The 22312-nt window shown below is 44.5% G+C and overlaps 2 protein-coding genes across 2 annotated transcripts; both read right to left on the bottom strand.

The window, feature by feature from the left end:
- Positions 1-221: 221 nt before the first annotated feature.
- On the bottom strand, positions 222-5979 carry chrng (cholinergic receptor, nicotinic, gamma). The gene is made up of 12 exons (XM_029117165.2): positions 5826-5979; positions 4698-4834; positions 4536-4580; positions 4329-4453; positions 4036-4191; positions 3584-3681; positions 3287-3487; positions 3009-3123; positions 2759-2873; positions 2390-2651; positions 1252-1385; positions 222-753 (listed from the first exon to the last, which is right to left on the bottom strand). Exons 1-12 carry the CDS (start codon positions 5914-5916, stop codon positions 562-564), a joined length of 1671 nt encoding a protein of 556 aa, XP_028972998.1. The 5' UTR covers positions 5917-5979; the 3' UTR covers positions 222-561.
- A 2818-nt stretch (positions 5980-8797) lies between these two features.
- Positions 8798-22312, bottom strand: prss56 (serine protease 56). The gene is made up of 14 exons (XM_029117106.2): positions 22038-22312; positions 19695-19853; positions 18778-19032; positions 16584-16773; positions 16272-16380; positions 15970-16126; positions 14179-14321; positions 13101-13260; positions 12729-12917; positions 12338-12514; positions 11972-12159; positions 11290-11776; positions 10070-10176; positions 8798-9799 (listed from the first exon to the last, which is right to left on the bottom strand). The coding sequence occupies exons 1-14, from the start codon at positions 22132-22134 to the stop codon at positions 9626-9628; spliced, it is 2592 nt and encodes an 863-aa protein (XP_028972939.1). The 5' UTR covers positions 22135-22312; the 3' UTR covers positions 8798-9625.

The raw sequence follows: 22312 nt of genomic DNA on the forward strand, positions 1-22312 counted from the left end.
AAAAGCACCAGTCACCCATGTAATTGAGATCCTGCTTCTGGGGGATGGTGGTTGGTTGGGGCAAGCAGGGCAGGGAGGGAGACCCCCCCATCTCCCTCCAAGACATATGATTGGTGAGTTGGCTTTAGGTTGTGATGAATAGCGTAGATGAGCCAACAGTTATTTGTCTTTACTATTAATGACAAAGGGTTCACATTTGAAAAACAACACTTTTACGATAAGCACACTATAAAAGATGACAGTTTTTGTCAGTATCAAAATCATAACAAATTCAATCATCTTACAAAACAATCGTATCATATTTGTTTAAAAAAACGCTACATTCAATTCTGAAACGCATTTCCTGCCGCAACTCTGATTGTCTCAGTCAATGAGCAAACATGGAGATGGAAACACCTGTGACAGCCCCACAGGGTTAAGAGTCTGTCTCATAACACGCTTTTTGCAATCACAAAAACATGTGCTAAACGCTGGTCATGTCATGGCTTTGGTTCTGGCTCTTGGTTTCTGGAACATTCATGTCCTTCCCTTCAGTGTCTCCCTTGTAGTTTGGGTCCAGTGTCATTCATCAATGGTGTTATTCTTTGTAGGAGGAAGGTACAATCTGCTATCACCAGGGAAAGGAACGGAGGGGGGCTGGTTGAAATGGCCTGTCAGGAATATTCCAACGGTACCCAGGAAGAACGACAGCACCATGGCTATAAAGCACACCCTGTCAATCACCCGGCCAACCAGGAACCACTCCTCATTCTCCTGCGGGAGAATAACAGACAGATCAGATGGGACAGATCAGATGGGACAGATAAGAAGGGACAGATAAGAAGGGACAGATAAGAAGGGACAGATAAGAAGGGACAGATCAGATGGGACAGATCAGATGGGACAGATCAGATGGGACAGATCAGATGGGACAGATCAGAAGGGACAGATAAGAAGGGACAGATAAGAAGGGACAGATAAGAAGGGACAGATCAGATGGGACAGATCAGATGGGACAGATCAGATGGGACAGATAAGAAGGGACAGATAAGAAGGGACAGATAAGAAGGGACAGATAAGAAGGGACGGATCAGATGGGACAGATCAGATGGGACGGATCAGATGGGACGGATCAGATGGGACAGATCAGAAGGGACATGAACCAAATAGAGACTGTAGGGAAATCCAAGATTTTGTAAGAAGTTTCTTTTCAATAATGACAATGGGTTCAGTGTCTCAGCCTGATGGGTGCAACTCCGTGGGCGGACTCACGCTATCAAAGCTGTTCTGTTGCCGGGCACTCTGGGCAATATGTTTACAGGATGCCACACACTGGCGCACCTCTGGTGAGGCCTGGGCCAGACTGGCCCTCAGGTCCTGGGCGGTCCCACCGTCCAGACCGCTATCTGGGGTGAATGGTCAAACAAAAAGCTTTAGTCATAACAAATCAACCCAGACAGATTTTTTGCCATTTTCTTGCAGCTGTTTATAAAATGGAAAACGTCCTACACTGTCCTCATTATGTGTTGCCACAAAAACCAGGCAGACTAGAAGATGCAAGGTAAGTTCTGCGTTCAGACGGGGCCAAACATTTTAGACATCCGTTATCGCAGGGGACAACAAACACTGAACACAGTCATATAGTTTCTCTACCAATTAAATGTCACACACTGTTTTTATGCAGTTCAAACAGGAAGTGAAAGTTGTTCCCGTTGCTAAACATCAACCATCTCAGCTCAATTTCCTTATTTTGAGGGCCTAAGCTCTGTTTCCTCAATACAACTTTCTGTCACATTTGTTCCAGTCAATTTCTGTCGTAGTATTAAGACAAACATTTAAGATAATACGAGTCAACAGAAGTTGTACCGAAATACATGTAGAATACAGAGATCACATACAGTACATAGAGAATACACAGAGATCACATACAGTACATAGAGAATACACAGAGATCACATACAGTACATAGAGAATACACAGAGATAACATACAGTACATAGAGAATACACAGAGATCACATACAGTACATAGAGAATACAAAGAGATCACATACAGTACATAGAGAATACACAGAGATAACATACAGTACATAGAGATTACACAGAGATCACATACAGTACATAGAGAATACACAGAGATCACATACAGTACATAGAGAATACACAGAGATCACGCAGTAGGAAGTGCAGAATACACAGAAATCACATATAGAAAAATGTTTCTCCGACAACTGTGAAACTGTCATTTTACTCTGAACTTGCAGCAGTAAATGTAACCTTAACCCCGTCCTTAACTTCATATCCATATCCTGGTTCATCCTTGAATCCTAACCTTATATTCATGGTAAGTACAGTTTAACTGAAGATTCCCATTTCTTCCCCAATGTCAAAATCCTGTTAAAGCCACTCACGGATTTTCTCTAGTGCAGCTTTCATCAGGCCTTCCCTCTCTCTGAGTTTAGAGAACATAAGTTCCGACCGGGCGGTCTTCATGACATACTCCTCTGCCTTGGTGATAAGACCCAGAGAGCTGCGGCGCCTGCCGGGAAATGTGCTCCGCCCACCGTCGGCACTGTGACCGTTACTGTGACCGTCACTGAAGTCACAGTCCTCAGACGGCGCCCACAGTCTCATCTGCATCCTCAGCACTCGAGGCACGATGTTCAGCAGGATCTGAGTTTAACAAGGTCAACAGTCAAATGTCGTCCCTAGCAGGGGAGCTCAAATCTTAATGCAGAGAAACAGTGGAAAACCACATTCGCTTTGTGCCACACCCTTACCTTCCTGGACTTGTTAGTCAGCATGTGCGTATTGGGACTCCGTAGAGACACGTTCAGCACAATGACACAGTTCATCACCACAATTATGGTCACGGACATGACAAAAACCACGTACCTATAACAACATATCGGTCATTTTTAGAAACCATTACGACAAACCAGGTTAACAACATTAATATTAAGTCCCAAGTTCACACCAGTACATTTTAGAAGTAATTTAATTGTTTGTCTCTGCTTAAAATGATCTTACTTTCCGATAAGAGGAACAGCCTGGGAGGTCTCTGGAACTTTCTTGGCTATGAGGATGAGGAAGACTGTCTGGGCCAGGAGGATCATGATGGACACGGTACACTTCTGACCCCCAGCTGGTCAAAACCAAGCCAACATCAAAGCTCAACAACAGAAATGCAATGCAGTCAGGAGCCATCTCAACACAATTACTGTAGGACTGTTGGGGTTTGTGCACATGAACGTCTTAGTACACATGTATGAGTGTGTGTGTGTGTGTGTGTTACGCGCACTGGTCACCTTTAGCAGGCAGGAAGTAGACGAGCAGACCCAGGGAGGAGATGAGGACACAGGGAACGATGATGTTTATAACATAGAACAGAGGTTTCCTCTGGATGATCAGGAAGAAAACCACTTCCTGGTACTCTAACTCATCTTTAGTGTAGCGCTTGTTGATCAGTTTTTTAGCGGGCCTGTGTTTGATGATCCACTCTCCGTTCTCTGGCAAAGAAATGACTCTTACGGTTAGCTAGACTTGCTGAAGTGAAACAGTCCTTTCATGTACATTCGACAGATTGCTATGCGTAACATCAGTACCTGTGAAAGCCTCCGGGTCGATCACCACCCACTCCACAGGTTGGTTGTCCTCCTCCGTGAGAACAAGTAGTATCTCGTTAGCATTGTAGCTCTGGGAACTGAGCACAGGGGTAGATGCGTAACAGTCAACCATAGAGACGTATAGTCATCCATTACTGTTCACAAGGCAGAAGTCTGAGAGGGGACTTTGGCATATCTGTTATTCATATCGATCAATTGTTCAAATGTATTTTATAAAGCCCTTTTTACATCTGCAGTTGTCACAACGTGCTTTTACAAACGTCCAGCCTGAAAACCAATACTACTGTCATTAGTATTGTCCCTGGCCCAGCTCAGAGGGACAAGTTGGAGACGTCCCAGTAAATTCTCTCAGCCCTGCCGACAGTGTGGGGCCAGGCTGGGCTGAGGGACTGGGGGTGGTTTCAGCAGTAGGGTGTTCACGACGGCCGTACCGGAAGACCATGCTGCAGTTCTGCCAGTCGAAAGGGAAGTAGTTGACGGTGATGGAGCAGGCGCTGCGGTAGATGGCGGGAGGCAGCCAGTACACACAGCCATCCGGAGACACCAAAGCATTACAGTACATGGCTACCTCAAACTTCCCATCAACACTGGAGACACAGAGAGTTCACTCTTAACACCTCCTACATCAGTTGTCAGAACACGTATGGCCGACATGGCAAACATTCAACACAGCACAGTTGTAATCCTGGTGCATTTTTAATGGAATGATAGGGAGAGGACTCGCTTGTTTTCCAAGATGATGTCTGGCAGCCAGATGCTTTTGGAGGGGATCCTCATCTGTGAGGTGAGGTTTCCGTACAGGGCAGAGCGAGGAGGCTGGTCCCACCTCAGGCGGTAGTCACACCATTGCTGACAATGCAAGTAAATGACAAATATCATTTCAAAAGAGAACACGTGTAAAAAAAAAAAAACACTAGGTAGGAGATGTTACCATTTCAATCCACACGCTGGTTGTTAGGGCCTCTTCTTTTTCATTCTGGGGAGGAGGTTTTCAATAAGAACATGTTGAGATCTACTGACCGATTGAACAGTACTTTACTCTGATAAACATTGTCAGTATAATACACACACGCATGCACACACACACACCCACCAGGGAGATTAGGTTAGTGAGGGTCATCTTGACGGTGACCTTTGTGATGTCACCACTCTTCTCCATGGGTCGGACATTCTTGTTGTAGCCTATCATCAGGTCCTTGACCAGCTCCCCTTCCAGGTTCAGCCCAGCTGCTGCCAAGGTGACACCAAAGTTAAATTACAGAATGGAACAGAAGCAGATGAAGAGTGAGACAATAACTTGCAACCTTCATCTTGGTCTTGTCCTGATCTTGTCCTAATCTTGTCCTGATCTTTTCCTAATCTTGTCCTGCACTTTTCCTACTCTTGTCCTGATCTTTTCTTGCTCATGTTTGTTCATCGCAATCAGATTGAAATGCGTTTTTTAATTAATCAGCCATCCAATCTTAATAACCTCAGAGCAGTCCTTTATAGTCACTTTTTCTCTATGGGTGCATTCATCGTTGTAGCAAGAGGACAGTCATCTTAGTAATGAGCTAGTATGTCCCCTCAGAAGGCTATGGCCTTTATCTTTCATCTGGAATTGTTTGTCTGAGAAAACAATAATATTCAAATGATAGAGTACAAAATAACATTATTGTAAAACTATGTACTGCCACATTCTGACACAATCAGAAAGTGGATATATTCAGGACATCTAAACGTGGACAGTCAGAATGTGGACAAGATCATGACAAATGCTACATGTTTGACTCAGGTATAAATGTAGCTAATTAAATGAACAGAATGAGAAAGAGATTAAACATATGATAGTAATGGAAGCATTAATTCTCCGGAATATCTACCTCTAAATGAGCATTACAGATGGATTGGTTCTGTAGCATTATCACTTTACAAACACATTTAGCACTGTTATTAACACTTCTTAACGGAGACACACACTAGCTTTGTAGTCTGATCCTCCACTCCACTAAACGGCATTTACAAAGACATAAAAGTATCAATACACAAACACTGTTTTTTTTAACCAGATTCAAAGGAAACAAAACTACTAATTTAATGCCCCTTGGCATTTCTGGTCACACACTGCAGCTGTAAGCACACTTTGAATCCAGCGACACGCGTCTAAACCTTTTGTTCAATCCATTGATATTACATGATGTGTCTGCCACACTCTCAGAAAATGATAGGCTACCATTCTTACCGGTGGTAGAGATGACCAGAAATGTCCATAGACGAAGAGATACAACGGGTAGAGATCCTGCTGCCATTTCAGTCTGGGACTGTAAGGACATGACCCCTCCAGACACAACTACTACTTTTTGATTTGGCCGGTTGCAATGGCTGTGTGTCTGTGTGTCTGTGTGTGTGCACATGGGTGCATGCATGTGTTTGAGGGTGTGTGTGTGTGTGTGTGAGAGAGTTTGTGAGTATGTGTGTGCATGCTTGTGTGGGTGTGAGTGTGTGTGAGAGCGTGTCAGCATTGTGTTCGCTTCAGGGAAGGTGGGGTTAACTGTCCTGTGGCCAGTAAGAAATATTTTCCTACTGTCTATCCTGGTACTGCATTGTCAGCTGTCACACACACACACACCCCATCCCCGCCACACACACCCTACCCCCGCCACACACCCATGTGTGTGAGACGAGTTGGCCGAAAGAGGATGACTGTAGCGAGAACTTTCCATATTTGTGTCACCGATATGTTTCACAGTTCCCCCAAAAGCATACCTTGCAAAAAAGATGGACCTTACATTATCTGCAAAGATCCTCGACCACCTTCGACAGAAGGCACTTTAAAGACCCTTTGTGGAGAGATGAGTATCGACAGCTGGTTCTCTCTTTCTCTCTGCCTTTCTCTTAATGTCCCTCTATTTTCTCTCTCTCTATTTCTACTTTCTAACCATAACGACTAACAGAGGAAGTCCCTCCAGGGGGGACATTAAAAGAACACACCTACCTAAGGCACGAAGCAACAGCAACTCCCAATCTGGTGGAAAAATCCCTTTAACTTGCTCCTGTCACTCACAGCCATACTCAGTTCAGAGTTGCACAGTGAGCATTCACAGTGTCTATGACGTGACAATATAATGATACAAGCCATGTAGCTTTAATCCAGATTCCCAGTCATGCGTGAATACATGGTCCCAGGAACTGTACCCACTATTATAGCACTGGAATGCATTTTCTTTACCAATTGAGTTAGAGCAGGGGTTCCCAAACATTTTTGGCCGACTAACCCATATCTAAACATTCTCGCGATCCCAACCATGTGAAGAAAAATTATACAATCGTATTTTTTTAATTTGAGGCTACAAGAGTCACTTCTAAAACATTCTACCCCGACCCCATTTTCATATCAGGTGACCTCACATGGGGTCGCAACCCCTAGTTTGGGAACCTCTGAGTTAGAGGGACTACTGTCAGTTATTCAGTTAGTAACTTATTTTATAGCTGTGAAACAAAGTCACTGGTCTAGGGAAATGTATGAAAACCTTCAACTACTACTTCACTGGACCAGAAGCACTCAGAAGTTTGACTAGATACCCGGAGTGTGTTTGTACAGCTGTTGCCATGTTACCTTCTCTCCCAGCCTGGCACGCTCAGTTCGTGTCACATAGTTGAAAGTAGCTCCTGCAAGTAAGCATTTCATTTTATTGTGTTATGCCGTGCCCTGTGCATTATGACGTACAATCTGATTCAGGAACATCCAAGCTTCCGGTGCTTTTTTTCTTGGGCAGGATTTGTTTAGAGACAGTCAGACTTAACAAATCCGATTGAACAAGTTTACTTAGAATGATGGTCTTCATAATATATAATGTTATATTTGTAGTTTCATCTCAGTACCTCTATTACAAAACATAGTGCGAGACAAACATTCCCTTCCTTTTGAGGCAAACTCTAACACTATTATTAACCAAATGTTTCCCGTCATGGTGAAATTGGATCTTTGAACTGTATGTCTGTGAAGACAGGTATTAAATGTCAACACAGTAGCAGTTGTCTAATTGAAACCAACGCTGATAGTCTGGATGCATATCATCTGAGTCTCAGCCAGCCTAAAGGACAATTCCAGTTCTATTCCCAGGGGTTGGGAACAGGGCTACGGGCTGTGGAGAGGAGCGGGGTTGATGATAACCCATAGACCCCCCCATCATTCCTCCAGCATGGATCACAACAGCTGCTGTGTTGACAGGAAAGCTAATGTTAATGAGTTCAGTTCAGCATAGAAGATTGGGGTCAAGGGTCAGGCTCTTCTGTGTCCTGACCACCCCGATGGCGGAACCAGCTTCCCTTGCCCATTTCCTGAAACAAAACCCTAACTTTTTAAACAAAATGACAGAATTTCCCAGCAACTTTCCTAACTGTTGTTACCTACTGCTAGTTCCATCACTGAGTGAAGTATTCTTATTATTACTGGGATGTATTGTCCTGCCTAACTGTAAGTCGCTCTGGATAATCGGGGCTGGGATAATAAGATCTGGGATAATCGAGTCTGGAATATTCGGGTCTGAATAATTGGATGTGGTATAATCAGGGCTGGGATAATTGGATCTGGGATGATAGGATCTGGGATAATCGGTTCTGGTATAATCGGGTCTGGGATAATGGGATTTGGGATAATCGGGTCTTGGGACAATTGGGGCTGGAATTATTCAGGTCTGGGATTATCGGGTCTGGGATAATAGGGGCTGGGATGATAGGGGCTGGGGTAATCAGAGCTGGGATTATAGGTGCTGGGGTAATCAGGGCTGGGATGTTAGGGGCTGGGATAATCGGGGCTGGGATGATAGGGGCTGGGATAATAGGGGCTGGGATGATAGTGGCTGGGGTAATAGGGGCTGGGATGATAAGGGCTGGGGTAATAAGGGTTGCTAAATGACAAAAAAGTCAATTTGTACTTATTCAATTCTAGAGCAGTCCATGAACGAAACAAGTGAATTCACTTTACATTACCCAGAAATTAACCAATTATGGACCAATAGGGATTGTGGTTATAAAACATGTATGAATTAATACACAACTAGGAATTGTGAACTTTTCACTAGGTTATAATATAACCAAGCCCAACCGGTGAGATAAAACATTTTTATTGATATTTTATTTAAAAAAATACAAAACAGATCTTTGTATACAAATAAATATGTAAAAAATGAACTTACAATATGTACAGTCTGCATACAAGAGGTTCAACCTTTTGCAAAAAAAAAAATAACTTACTTTTTTTTCCCTACAAGCTATACTGAACAAAAATATTAAAAACATGTTTGGTCCCATGATTCATGAGCAGAAAAAAAAGATCCCGGAAATGCTCCACACTCACAAAAAGCTCGCACTTTCATGTGAAATCTACATACAGAATTAATTTTAATTGACCGTTTTCCTTATATAAACTGTAACTCAGTAAAAATCGTTCAAATGGTTCTGTGTTGCCTTTTTATTTTTGTTCAGTGAAGAATGGGCTGTGTCCATAGAGATAGATACTGTAGTGGACTCTAGGTGGATACAACCTGTTGTTATATGAACATTGCAGTTGAGTGCTTCCACTCATTCACCTTGCACTCATACAGCTACAGAAATTAGTCCTGTATCTAACTCTGTAGTTGAAACTCACTGTTACACCAGTCATGTAGAGCAACTACCCATCTGGAATGGTTACTGGGCAGGATTGCCCGATACATTCAGGGGTGTGGGCACATGAAGAGGTCACTCTACTGCTAGTGTTCTTTAAAAAGCACAAGCAGTCACACTGAGAACCACAGGTAAGATACTGACACAAAAACTTGTGTGTGTGTTTGTGAGTTTGTGTGCATGTACCTGTAGGCACTTTAGTCCTCTCTCCACCAGCCTGAAGTGGAGAGTGGTCTCCACCCAAGTCACACTGGGTTCCTTTCCCCAAACATACATCTCTGGTCTCTGCTACAACCAATGGACTCTAGACCATTTACTCATGGAGTCAATGAGTCTCTGACATGTTCTTTTCTTTTGTCGTTGTTGTTGATATTGTTAGGTTTTGAGAGCGTCCAACGCAAGAGCAATAACACGGGGCATGCTACGATAGAAGGACTCATTCTCCAGACCAACCAAGCCGTAGAACGTCAGGGGTCTACCTCCCACCACCGCCCTGACCCTAGCCTCATATAGACCCCTATCATTCTTAGAGGTCAGGTCTATCAGCACCTGGGAAAGGAGGCAGAGAGAGAGAGAGAAAGAGAGAGAGAGAAAAGAGAATGGTTTGTTGGTCAAAAACACAGGACACAATGACATTTATTCAATGATAGTCACTGAATAAATGAAAATGTCACACAAATATGATGAAAAATCGGATTGGTTTACTCTCTGACATTTCATCCTTAATCAACAGTCACATCTCAAGCTTTAACCTAATCTCTTCTGAATATATCTTTGTAATCAGAGCATGTTAATATTGATGTTCTGAGATAAACTCACTTCCTGGAAGTTCATGCGGAGGTTCTTAGATGGAATGTCCAGGACCCACTTGTACGTTTCTCTGATCCCACTGACATGTTGGGTAGACTCAGCTACTCCTGGACAAGCTGTCAAACAAACACAAACTATTTATTATTCTGCTAATATCCACTACTCACAATTGCACACGGTAAATACAGAAATGCTATAAATGGGGACCAGGTAATTAAATGGGGACCAGGTAAACTTTTTGATCGTCTTTATATATGGAACACAGTTTCTCTCATGTCACATTGTCAGGAAAAGAGTCATAATAATGTGACTGATATTATAAAACAACAGGTAATTAATTTTAAAAGTAAAGAGACGTGGTACCAACTGTGACATGGACAGTAAAGTAACGTGGTACTAAACGTGATACTGACAGAAAAGTAACGTGGTACTAAAAGTGACATGGACAGTAAAGTAACGTGGTACTAAATGTGACATGGACAGTAAAGTAACGTGGTACTAAATGTGACATGGACAGTAAATTAACGTGATACTAAATGTGACATGGACAGTAAAGTAACGAGGTACTAAATGTGACATGGACAGTAATTTGACTTGGTACTAAATGTGACACGGACAGTAAAGTAACGTGGTACTAAATGTGACATGGACAGTAAAGTAACGTGGTACTAAATGTGACATGGACAGTAAAGTAACGTGGTACTAAATGTGACATGGACAGTAAAGTAACGTGGTACTAAATGTGACATGGACAGTAAAGTAACGTGGTACTAAATGTGACATGGACAGTAAAGTAACGTGGTACTAAATGTGACATGGACAGTAAAGTAACGTGGTACTAAATGTGACATGGACAGTAAAGTAACGTGGTACTAAATGTGACATGGACAGAAAAGTGACATGGTACTAAATGTGACATGGACAGTAAAGTAACATGATCCTAAACCTGATACGGACAGAAAAGTGACGTGGTATTAAATGTGACATGGACAGTAAAGTAACGTGGTACTAAATGTGACATGGACAGTAAAGTAACGTGGTACTAAATGTGACATGGACAGTAAAGTAACGTGGTACTAAATGTGACATGGACAGTAAAGTAACGTGGTACTAAATGTGACATGGACAGAAAAGTGACATGGTACTAAATGTGACATGGACAGTAAAGTAACATGATCCTAAACCTGATACGGACAGAAAAGTGACGTGGTATTAAATGTGATATGTACCTTTGACTCCAGGTGTCTGCCTTTTTCTAAGACTCCTGCGTCTCCTGTGTTCGAGGGATGCCCAAAGGGAGTCAGAGGTGGAAGACAGGGGGCTTCTCGTGGTGGACAAAGGCAGGAGAAGTTTTTGTAACGTTGTTGGTTCTGTTACTGCTTCATGAGTCTCAGTAAAACTGATGGGAGTTGGAGATGTGTCCTCTTCTAAAGATGTAACACTCCTTTCTGCATTGTCTATGGCCACTTCATTCTGTGTCCTGAATTTCCGCATTTCTCTGATGAGTACTGTGAGGAGAGAGTCCGACCCTTGAGTGGGGAATGCGGAGGGTAACTCTCCTGTGGGAAAAGCAGGAATGTCGGGAGAGTCTTCATGGAGGAGTGCTGTATCCAGGGACAAGATTGGAGGAGAAGGTCTGGAGTCCAGTTTGGAGCGTAACATTGTGATGATGGTCTGGTACTTCCCCTCCAACTGAGGCACTGAGGGGTCGTCTGTCTGGAAATGACAAAACAAACTGGATTAAAACTGGTATAGTCAAGACAACTGTATAGCAACAACACAGCATAGTGCACAAGTAAAGCAATGTGTTGATATAGCCAAGGAATATAAAGTGATATAAACCTGCTACTTCACAAACAGAAGTTAATGACCCGGTCAGATTTGACAAAATTAAGAAGTTGAGTTACCTACCTGGAAGAAAAGATGATCTTCTTGGCTCAGGGGTTTGGAGATGCCTGTCTTTTTATGTGTCTGTGTGTCCAGCTCCTCTGCAATGCCTCTGAGGTAGTTCTCCCAGTCAGCCACTAGGGGGCCAATCTTCTGGAAAAGCCCTGGTCCAGTATCTTCTGACCTTGATCGGATAGCACCCCCTACCTGCTCTTTAACAAATAATACCCCTGTTAAACACATGCCAAGGGACACACACTTCTGTATTCATAATATAACAACAATAATGATAATCACAGTCAAAAATAAATACATTATTGTAGATTAATGTACAAGAATGGTGGGTACGAGGGGGCCAGCAGGTTGCAGCAGTGGGGCGTTCGGTCGTACCTGTTCCCTGTGCGATCTCCCTCCTCTCCCTCTCCTTGACGGTCAAGGCTGTGCTGTAGACATGTTCCACCAGCTGAGGCAGCGTCTGTGTGAAGAAGGTCAGGTCCACCTTGTCTCTGATGTAGTCCTCTGCTCTCTGGAGCAGGTCCAGCAGGGTCTGCAGGAACGAACGCAACTCTGAGGAGAGGAACAGAGAAATAAAGGATTCGTGACTCAAGAACAGAGAAAAACATTAGATTAGAATAGTCAATGCAAGATACAATAATGGTCTCTGTCACAACAATGTAATATAATCTGAAGTTGCAATCACTATATACTGTATGACAGAGAGATTTTAAACATTATTTTCAGGGGTCATGATGTCACTTTCTTGCAATAGTCGAACACTTACGACACTTCTTGAAGCGGCTGATGCATTTCTCTTCGGCCAGGCGGTTGCAGGCAGCAGTGCCCTGACTGAGGGGGCAGGTGTGAACGTAGAAGCGACACAGAGAACTGAACTCAGACTTCTGCTGCTCCTCCGACAGCTCTGACGTCTTCAGCAGCTCAGGACACGTCGGCTCCCGACTTCCAAAGGACTCTGGGTAAACCAGGGAGTGAGTGTTAGAATGCTGGTTCAGTGCTGTAGAATGTTTCATAACAGAAACACGTTAGATTATTTTAGATTTCTTTTTTGAAACATACTTAGGCCAGGAAGTCCTGATGAAAAGCTTTAGAGACAATCATTTGAATGGGAAAGCATTGTAGCTTAAAAAATGCTTACTCTGTATCTCAGTTAGTATCCAGTCAGAAAAGGCGCTGACCCGTGTGTAGACCCCAGGCTTGCCCTTTTCCCCACAGCCGTCTCCCCAGGACGTGATGCCATGCAGCTGGAAGCGACCGGACATTCGGTCCTGGTAGATAAGAGGGCCTCCAGAATCCCCCTGCAGGACGCACATAGCAGAACCGCTATGAAGTACACCATTTAGCAGAGACAAAATACGCGATTTAGCAGAGACAAAATATGGCATTTAGCAGAGACAAAAAATACGCCATTTAGCAGAGACAAAATACGCCATTTAGCAGAGACAAAATGCGGCATTTAGCAGAGACAAAATGCGGCATTTAGCAGAGACAAAATACGCCATTTAGCAGAGACATAATACGCCATTTAGCAGAGACAAAATACGCCATTTAGCAGAGACAAAATCTGCCATTTAGCAAATAGAAAATATGCCATTTAGCAGAGACAGAGGATGAACTCAACACAACATGAATGCACAGCAACACAGCCTCTTTACCTCTATGTGCTGTAAAGACTACTTTTTGTGAAATGTCTTTCTGTGAAATGCAACAAACCAATGATCGACGTCAACCTAATCTCAGTCCAATGTTATGAAGGAACCTGGAGTGACATCATCCTAACCTCAGTCCAATGTTATGAAGAAACGTGGAGTGACATCATCCTAACCTCAGTCCAATGTTATGAAGGAACCTGGGGTTACATCATCCTAACCTGAGTCCAATGTTATCAAGGAACCTGGAGTGACATCATCCTAACCTCAGTCCAATGTTATGAAGAAACGTGGAATGACATCATCCTAACCTCAGTCCAATGTTATGAAGAAACGTGGAGTGACATCATCCTAACCTCAGTCCATTGTTATAAAGGAACCTGGAGTGACATCATCCTAACCTGAGTCCAGTGTTATCAAGGAACCTGGAGTGACATCATCCTAACCTCAGTCCAATGTTATGAAGAAACGTGGAGTGACATCATCCTAACCTCAGTCCAATGTTATCAAGGAACCTGGAGTGACCTCATCCTAACCTCAGTTCAGTGATGTGTTGGTGCCACCCACCTGGCAGGAGTCGATGCCCCCGGAGAGGTAGCCGGCACACAGCATGGTGTTGGTGACCAGTTCCTTTCCCAAGGCGCTCTTACAGGTGCTCTGGGGCAGTAAGGGAACCTTGGCCTCCATCACCACGTCAGCTGATGGACCATCTGGGGGGATCGGAGGCATTTTTAACCAGTGCCATCCAGTGGAAATGTGTATATATGTTCTATATGTCATACCACATATCTTATTCAGTGTAATGGCTTCAAACAAAGGCATTTACATTTCGCCATTTACTTCCATCGATGCAATTTATTTTCCATACATAATAAGGGTAACCAGGTGTATGTACAGTGGATATAAAAAGTCTACAAGCCCCTGTTGAAATTCCAGGTTTTGTGATGTAAAAGAATGAGACAAAGATAAATCATGTCAGAGCTTTTCCACTTTTAATGTGACCTATAATGTGGACAATTCAACTGAAAAACAAATTAAAATCTTTGAGGGGGAAAAATGAAAAATAAAAACCTTACAATAACCTGGTTGCATAAGTGTGCACATCCTGTTATAACTGGGGATGTGGCTGTATTCAGAATTAACCAATCACCTTCAAACTCATGTTAAATAGAAATCCTTACACACCTGCCATCATTTAAAGTGACTCTGATTAATCACAAATAAAGTTCAGCTGTTCTTTTCCTGACATTTTCTTAGTTGCATCTCAGAGCAAAAGCCATAGTCTGCAGAAAGCTTTCAAACCATCAAAGGGATCTCATTGTTGAAAGATATCAGTCAGGAGAAGGGTATAAAAAGGGTTTAAAATAATTTCCAAAGCAATAGATATACCATGGAACACAGTGAAGACAGTCATCATCAAGTGGAGAAAATATGGCACAACAGAGACATTAACTAGAACTGGACGTCCCTCCATAATTCATGAAAAGACGGGAGGCTTCCAAGAAACCTACAGCAACATTAAAGGAACTGAAGGAATTGGCAAGTACTGGCTGTGTGCTAAATGTGACAACAATCTCCCGTATTCTTCATATGAATGGGCTATGGGGAGGGGGGCAAGACAGAAGCCCTTTCTTACAAAGAAAAACATCCAAGCCCGGCTGAAGTTTGCAAAAACAAACATCAAGTCTCCCAAAAGCACATGGGAAAATGTGTTATGGTCTGATGAAACCAAGGTTGAACTTTTTTGCCATAATTCCAAAAGGTAGGTCTGGCGCAAAAACAACACGGGACATCACCCAAAGAACACCATAACCACAGTGAAGCATGGTGGTGGCAGCATCATGCTTTGGGGCTGTTTTACTTCAGCTGGAACCGGGGCCTTAGTCAAGGTGGAGGGAATTATGAACAGTTCTAAATACTAGGCAGTTTTGGCACAAAACCTTTAGACGTCCGTTAGAAAGCTGAAGATGAAGAGGAGGTTCACCTTTCAGCACAACAACAACCCAAAGCACACATCCAAATCCAAAAAAGCATGGCTTCACCAGAAGAACGAATTAATGTTTTGGAATAGCAAGAACCTGGCATTTTAACAGGGGTATGTAGACTTTTTATATTCACTGTAAATAAGGTAGGTTTTGAGTGAGGAACAGAAGGGTTAAAATTAAGAGACCACTGCAAATTGAACGCTTCTGTTCCTCACTCAAAACTTTCCTTTAATAAAAAGGTGCAGTGGCCTCATAATATTTTTATATTTCTGTGTATTTCTAGAGAGACAGTTATATTCACAAGACCAGCATCACACATCTTTGGTGACTGGTGGTTTTAAATATTACATGGACCAGAGTGGTTTCCACTCACCTTCGTAGAGGGAGCCCCATCCAGCCACCAGACAGGGGCTTCCAGTGGCAGGTTCCAGACCAGAGGGAAGACACACAGGAGTGACGCGGTCCGACAGGACGGCCGGAGATGTCAGCTCTACCAGTGCAATGTCATTATTAAACGTCTTGGGGTTGAACTGGACCGGGAGGATGGAAGAATGGATTGAGTCATGTGTTCGATTGCATGATCAGTTCGTAGACATTTTGGGACAGAATGTGCTAAGACATATACTGTTGTATTGATTTGCAGGCAAGACAGTAAGATAAATGTACGAAACACACCTTGGGATGAGGGATGATACGGTTCACCTTGACCTCCTGCTCATCGGGGTCGGTCCTGGTGATGTCGAACTCTCCCACCACAGCTGTCCAGTGACTCTCACTGCGACTGCTACAGCAGAGAGGCACAGAGATACGGACAAAGAGGGAAATATTTAGTGAGAGGGAGAGCTAGGAAGTCAGTCATGCTGAACTATTGCAGTGAGGGGAAATAATCAGGGGCACAGAAATAGAAAAGACCTGTCTCGCACTTTCTCGGGTTTGACAACCAGCTCCAAACAGCCGGGACATAAGGACCCCAACATGCTCACTCACCCAGCGAAGCAGTGGGCGGCGGTTACGACCCAGGAGCTGTCCACCAGCACCCCTCCACACATCAGGCCACCGTCCAGCTGTAGGTTGACCAGCCAGGGCCAGCTGCCAGGGGGAGCTGGGGAACCTCCCACGATGCGGGAGCGAGGCAGGGTCAGGTTCTGCAGCGCAGACGTTCTCTGGCCACACACAGCTGCGGGGAGAGACAGGGATCCAAAGTGTTACACGGCGTCGGTCGGCAGGCAAAACAATACAGAACTCAGAGTTGCGTTTATTAGGAACCGAACAAACTAAAACCTACGGTTTCGTTGCTGCGTGTCCTAAAGACTCCAGCCCTGACTGTCTAAAGGGTCAGTGTGTCTCACTGTGTGTCTGACTGTCTAAAGGGTTGGTGTGTCTCACTGTGTGTCTGACTGTCTAAAGGGTTGGTGTGTCTCACTGTGTGTCTGACTGTCTAAAGGGTCAGTGTGTCTCACTGTGTGTCTGACTGTCTAAAGGGTTGGTGTGTCTCACTGTGTGTCTGACTGTCTAAAGGGTTGGTGTGTCTCACTGTGTGTCTGACTGTCTAAAGGGTTGGTGTGTCTCACTGTGTGTCTGACTGTCTAAAGGGTTGGTGTGTCTCACTGTGTGTCTGACTGTCTAAAGGGTTGGTGTGTCTCACTGTGTGTCTGACTGTCTAAAGGGTTGGTGTGTCTCACTGTGTGTCTGACTGTCTGAAGGGTTGGTGTGTCTCACTGTGTGTCTGACTGTCTAAAGGGTTGGTGTGTCTCACTGTGTGTCTGACTGTCTGAAGGGTTGGTGTGTCTCACTGTGTGTCTGACTGTCTAAAGGGTCAGTGTGTCTCACTGTGTGTCTGACTGTCTAAAGGGTTGGTGTGTCTCACTGTGTGTCTGACTGTCTAAAGGGTTGGTGTGTCTCACTGTGTCTGATTGTCTAAAGGGTTGGTGTGTCTCACTGTGTGTCTGACTGTCTAAAGGGTTGGTGTGTCTCACTGTGTCTGACTGTCTAAAGGGTTGGTGTGTCTCACTGTGTGTCTGACTGTTTAAAGGGTTGGTGTGTCTCACTGTGTGTCTGACTGTCTAAAGGGTTGGTGTGTCTCACTGTGTCTGACTGTCTAAAGGGTTGGTGTGTCTCACTGTGTGTCTGACTGTTTAAAGGGTTGGTGTGTCTCACTGTGTGTCTGACTGTCTAAAGGGTTGGTGTGTCTCACTGTGTGTCTGACTGTTTAAAGGGTTGGTGTGTCTCACTGTGTGTCTGACTGTCTAAAGGGTTGGTGTGTCTCACTGTGTGTGACTGTCTAAAGGGTTGGTGTGTCTCACTGTGTGTCTGACTGTCTAAAGGGTTGGTGTGTCTCACTGTGTCTGACTGTCTAAAGGGTCAGTGTGTCTCACTGTGTGTCTGACTGTCTAAAGGGTTGGTGTGTCTCACTGTGTGTCTGACTGTCTAAAGGGTTGGTGTGTCTCACTGTGTGTCTGACTGTTTAAAGGGTTGGTGTGTCTCACTGTGTGTCTGACTGTCTAAAGGGTTGGTGTGTCTCACTGTGTGTCTGACTGTCTAAAGGGTTGGTGTGTCTCACTGTGTGTCTGACTGTTTAAAGGGTTGGTGTGTCTCACTGTGTGTCTGACTGTCTAAAGGGTTGGTGTGTCTCACTGTGTGTGACTGTCTAAAGGGTTGGTGTGTCTCACTGTGTGTCTGACTGTCTAAAGGGTTGGTGTGTCTCACTGTGTCTGACTGTCTAAAGGGTCAGTGTGTCTCACTGTGTGTCTGACTGTCTAAAGGGTTGGTGTCTCACTGTGTGTCTGACTGTCTAAAGGGTTGGTGTGTCTCACTGTGTGTCTGACTGTTTAAAGGGTTGGTGTGTCTCACTGTGTGTCTGACTGTCTAAAGGGTTGGTGTGTCTCACTGTGTGTCTGACTGTCTAAAGGGTTGGTGTGTCTCACTGTGTGTCTGACTGTTTAAAGGGTTGGTGTGTCTCACTGTGTGTCTGACTGTCTAAAGGGTTGGTGTGTCTCACTGTGTGTCTGACTGTCTAAAGGGTTGGTGTGTCTCACTGTGTGTCTGACTGTCTAAAGGGTTGGTGTGTCTCACTGTGTGTCTGACTGTCTAAAGGGTTGGTGTGTCTCACTGTGTCTGACTGTCTAAAGGGTTGGTGTGTCTCACTGTGTGTCTGACTGTTTAAAGGGTCTGTGTGTCTCACCCTGTGTGTGTGTCTCTGTGACAGGGTCCAGGCTCTGCATGGTGTTCAATAGGCTGCACTGGAGCACGCGGGCGCTGCAGCTCTCTCCCATAATCCTCACGCATGCCTCTTTCTCGCCATCACCTAGAGGGCACCGCCGCTGGTAGTACCCGCATGCCTGGCTCAACGCCCAGCTCCTCTCGCCCTCCTCCGGAACCTTCTGGGCCTTGGTGATTAAGTCACAGCTGGGTTCAGCCAACACACTGTCTGTGGAGTCTGTGAGGAGAAAGTGTAGATGAGAATAACTGACACCATGTTCTGTAGGGACTATATCAGCATATGATACCATGTTCTGTAGGGACTATATCAGCATCTGACACCATGTTCTGTAGGGACTATATCAGCATCTGACACCATGTTCTGTAGGGACTATATCAGCATCTGACAACATGTTCTGCAGGGACTATATCAGCATCTGACACCATGTTCTGTAGGGACTATATCAGCATCTGATACCATGTTTTGTAGGGACTATATCAGCATCTGACACCATGTTCTGTAGGGACTATATCAGCATCTGACAACATGTTCTGTAGGGACTATATCAGCATCTGACACCATGTTCTGTAGGGACTATATCAGCATCTGACACCATGTTCTGTAGGGACTATATCAGCATCTGATACCATGTTCTGTAGGGACTAAATCACCATCTGATACCATGTTCTGTAGGGACTATATCAGCATCTGACACTATATTCTGTAGGGACTATATTAACATCTCTTCTGATTCTTTATTTAACCACATCTACCATTCTGTATCCATTCACACAAATCAGTGCAGCAACAGCCTTCAGAACCCTCTTAAGACCTAGCCTCGTGCTACTGTCACATGTGTCTACGTGTTCCCAGAGAGAGAGCTCTGCATGCCTCCTTACAGCAGGGTCCGGAGCGCTGACCACAGTCCTGGAATAGGCAGGGTACGCAGTCTCTGCAGCCCGCCTCGGCCCGGCTCCGCTCTGAAGTGGCCAAATCCAGAGCTGACAAAGCACTGGTCAATGCTGCCTCCAGAACCACAGTGCCCCGGTCCGATAGAGCTACAGAGAGTGAGAAGATGAGACGGAGAGAAGCGAGGGAGAAAAGGTGGGAGGTGTCCGTGAGTGTAATGGACTTGAAGTCTGTCTACAATAGCCGATGCCTCTGTCAGAGTGGAACAAACAGTGAACTGAGCAACGTTACTCAGGACCAGACATTCAGGAATGGGGTTCTAAAGGTGTTCTTAGCAGAAGGATATTTAGGGTTCTAACCATCATTTAAAGACTCCTCTTTAGTTTGGATGCTTTAGGTAGTCTTCTACATGCAACACCCTGAAACAAAGGCTGAATTATACAGGCAATGTCTCGTCATCAAGAGTTCACTGGCGGAAACATGCATTGGGATTTTAGGAAGATCCAATGGATGTTTTAAGGGATCTTGGTAGAAGCTATGTGTCTAACTTTATAGAAAGTTCCAGTTAGAATGGGATTACATGAACAACACTACAATATGGGTTGTTGGAATCACACCTAAGAACCCAACAGTATATTGTTCTAATAATACTTTCATTTCGGCTCCAATTAAGTCTGGACTGCATGTTGCCATCTACTGTTCTGGTATTACTGATATGCTCATGGTTAACACAAGATATGTTTATGGTTAACACAAACTCCTTTCAGGAAAGCTGGCATCATATATTCTGAAGAGATGTGACTAAACAAAGCAAATGCGGATGTCAAACACACGACTGGCAAATCCCTTGAGTGTGGGAAAGTCGGGAGAGTTGACAGCACACTTTCTGTGTTCCTATAAACAAGTGCAACGTGCACTTATGTGTGTGTAAGACACTTCTTTTTCCCATGGTGCTCTTTGGGCCCATTGGACGGCGCGTTTCAGAGCAGGAGCCAGCTCACACCCAGCGCGCTGGCAGAAGCCCTACAGACGCACTTCAACGGTGCCGCCGACCCCACACCCCCCTCTGTGCGCGTCACATCAAAGGGCACGCCGCTAGCTAACGACGACAGTGCTGATGAATACTTAATTAGATGGCAGAGAGGGCCGAAGCATGGGGACACGGGTTGGCAGGACAGGAGCGTGGGCTGTGGAAACACTGCACTCTTGGAGCCCTTGTTCCAACTCGCTACCAACCCTCAGCATCGCCGGCCACTCTCATCATCAAGGCTCTGCTGTACTCAGCACTTCAACCAGAGACACCCAGGGATCGGGACTCATGGTATTCTTGCTGATCAAGCTAAATGCTTTAACAGCCCTGGGAAAGCTCAGGGGATTGAACGAGGCCACTGATTCATTCTTCTTATTAGAGGGATTGGAGTGGGTTTTTTAAAGACATAATATATGGAATTTCTGATTCATCAGGGAAACACTGAGCATGGAGAATGGCTGGATACACGCCTAGTTAGTATGTCCATTTGATTGTGATTCAAATGTAAACACACACTGTTGGCTGCATTTGCAGATGACCTCTGCAGTATGCAGCCTGTCTAAAAACCATTCATTTTCCTTCTTGTGCTTATTCTGCTATCGAACGGTGATCAAGAAGAAATGCTTGTAAATACTGCTAATTGCAACACTTTTTTCTTATGCTGTATCCAGTGATTACTACCACCTTACAAAATGTGCTTTCGTGTCACCAAATATTTCTTAATTCTCTCAGTAGGAAAACTATTTGAAGAACCCTTTTTGGTATTAGGTAGAGTCATTTTTTACCTGGAATCAAAAGTTCTCATATGGGGTTCTTTTTTTTTAAGAGTGCAATCAACCCACCACCTGTTGCTTTGAAAAATATTTACTGACACCAAATGGCTTAACCCCATTCCTTGTCTGGAACAGTTCGCTTCAACATCACAGAGCATACCTGATCAAATCACAAAAGAGGAAACCTCACTATCTAGGAAGTCTGACTGTTTGGAGTAACAAGCTCAGGTTCATCTTAACTGTGGAGATACCCCACCTGTGAATCAGAAAAACTCTCTGAGAATATGAACACCTTAAACAGTGCAGCAGAATCAAAGAGAACGTCCTCAGTACTACTGATGCTTCTCTGACAAAGTGTTTAAACTAAACGTACGCTATCATCCTCACTGGTGTAGAAGACAAATCATTCAGACCGCAGTCAAGACACCAAGATGAGAGACATAAGGCTTTTTGCTGTGTGCAAAGGTCGGACAGCAGAGACTCTCAGCGTAACAGTAAAACACACGAGAGACACAGAGAAGGCCTGGTACCTTTCAGAGCACTCTGGGGCATCCTGTAAAGCTCCCTCCCGGCCGGAGCTCCAAGGCAGCAATCCAAGGCCATCAGCAGCAGTGAAACCAGCATCATGCCGTCAGATGACACGTTCCCCACTCTGCGGTGGAGGCACTATCACAACAAAAACAAGAAAGGAAAATGTGGAATGAAGAGCTGGGCCGGTAGGAGTTAGTGTCTCTGTGCAGCAGCTCCAGCTACGATCTTGCAGGTCTCTCCCACACACAACGTGGTGCCACAGGGCATCTGTCTG

The sequence above is a fragment of the Esox lucius genome, chromosome 3 (assembly GCF_011004845.1).
Source record: "Esox lucius isolate fEsoLuc1 chromosome 3, fEsoLuc1.pri, whole genome shotgun sequence".
NCBI lineage: Eukaryota > Metazoa > Chordata > Actinopteri > Esociformes > Esocidae > Esox > Esox lucius.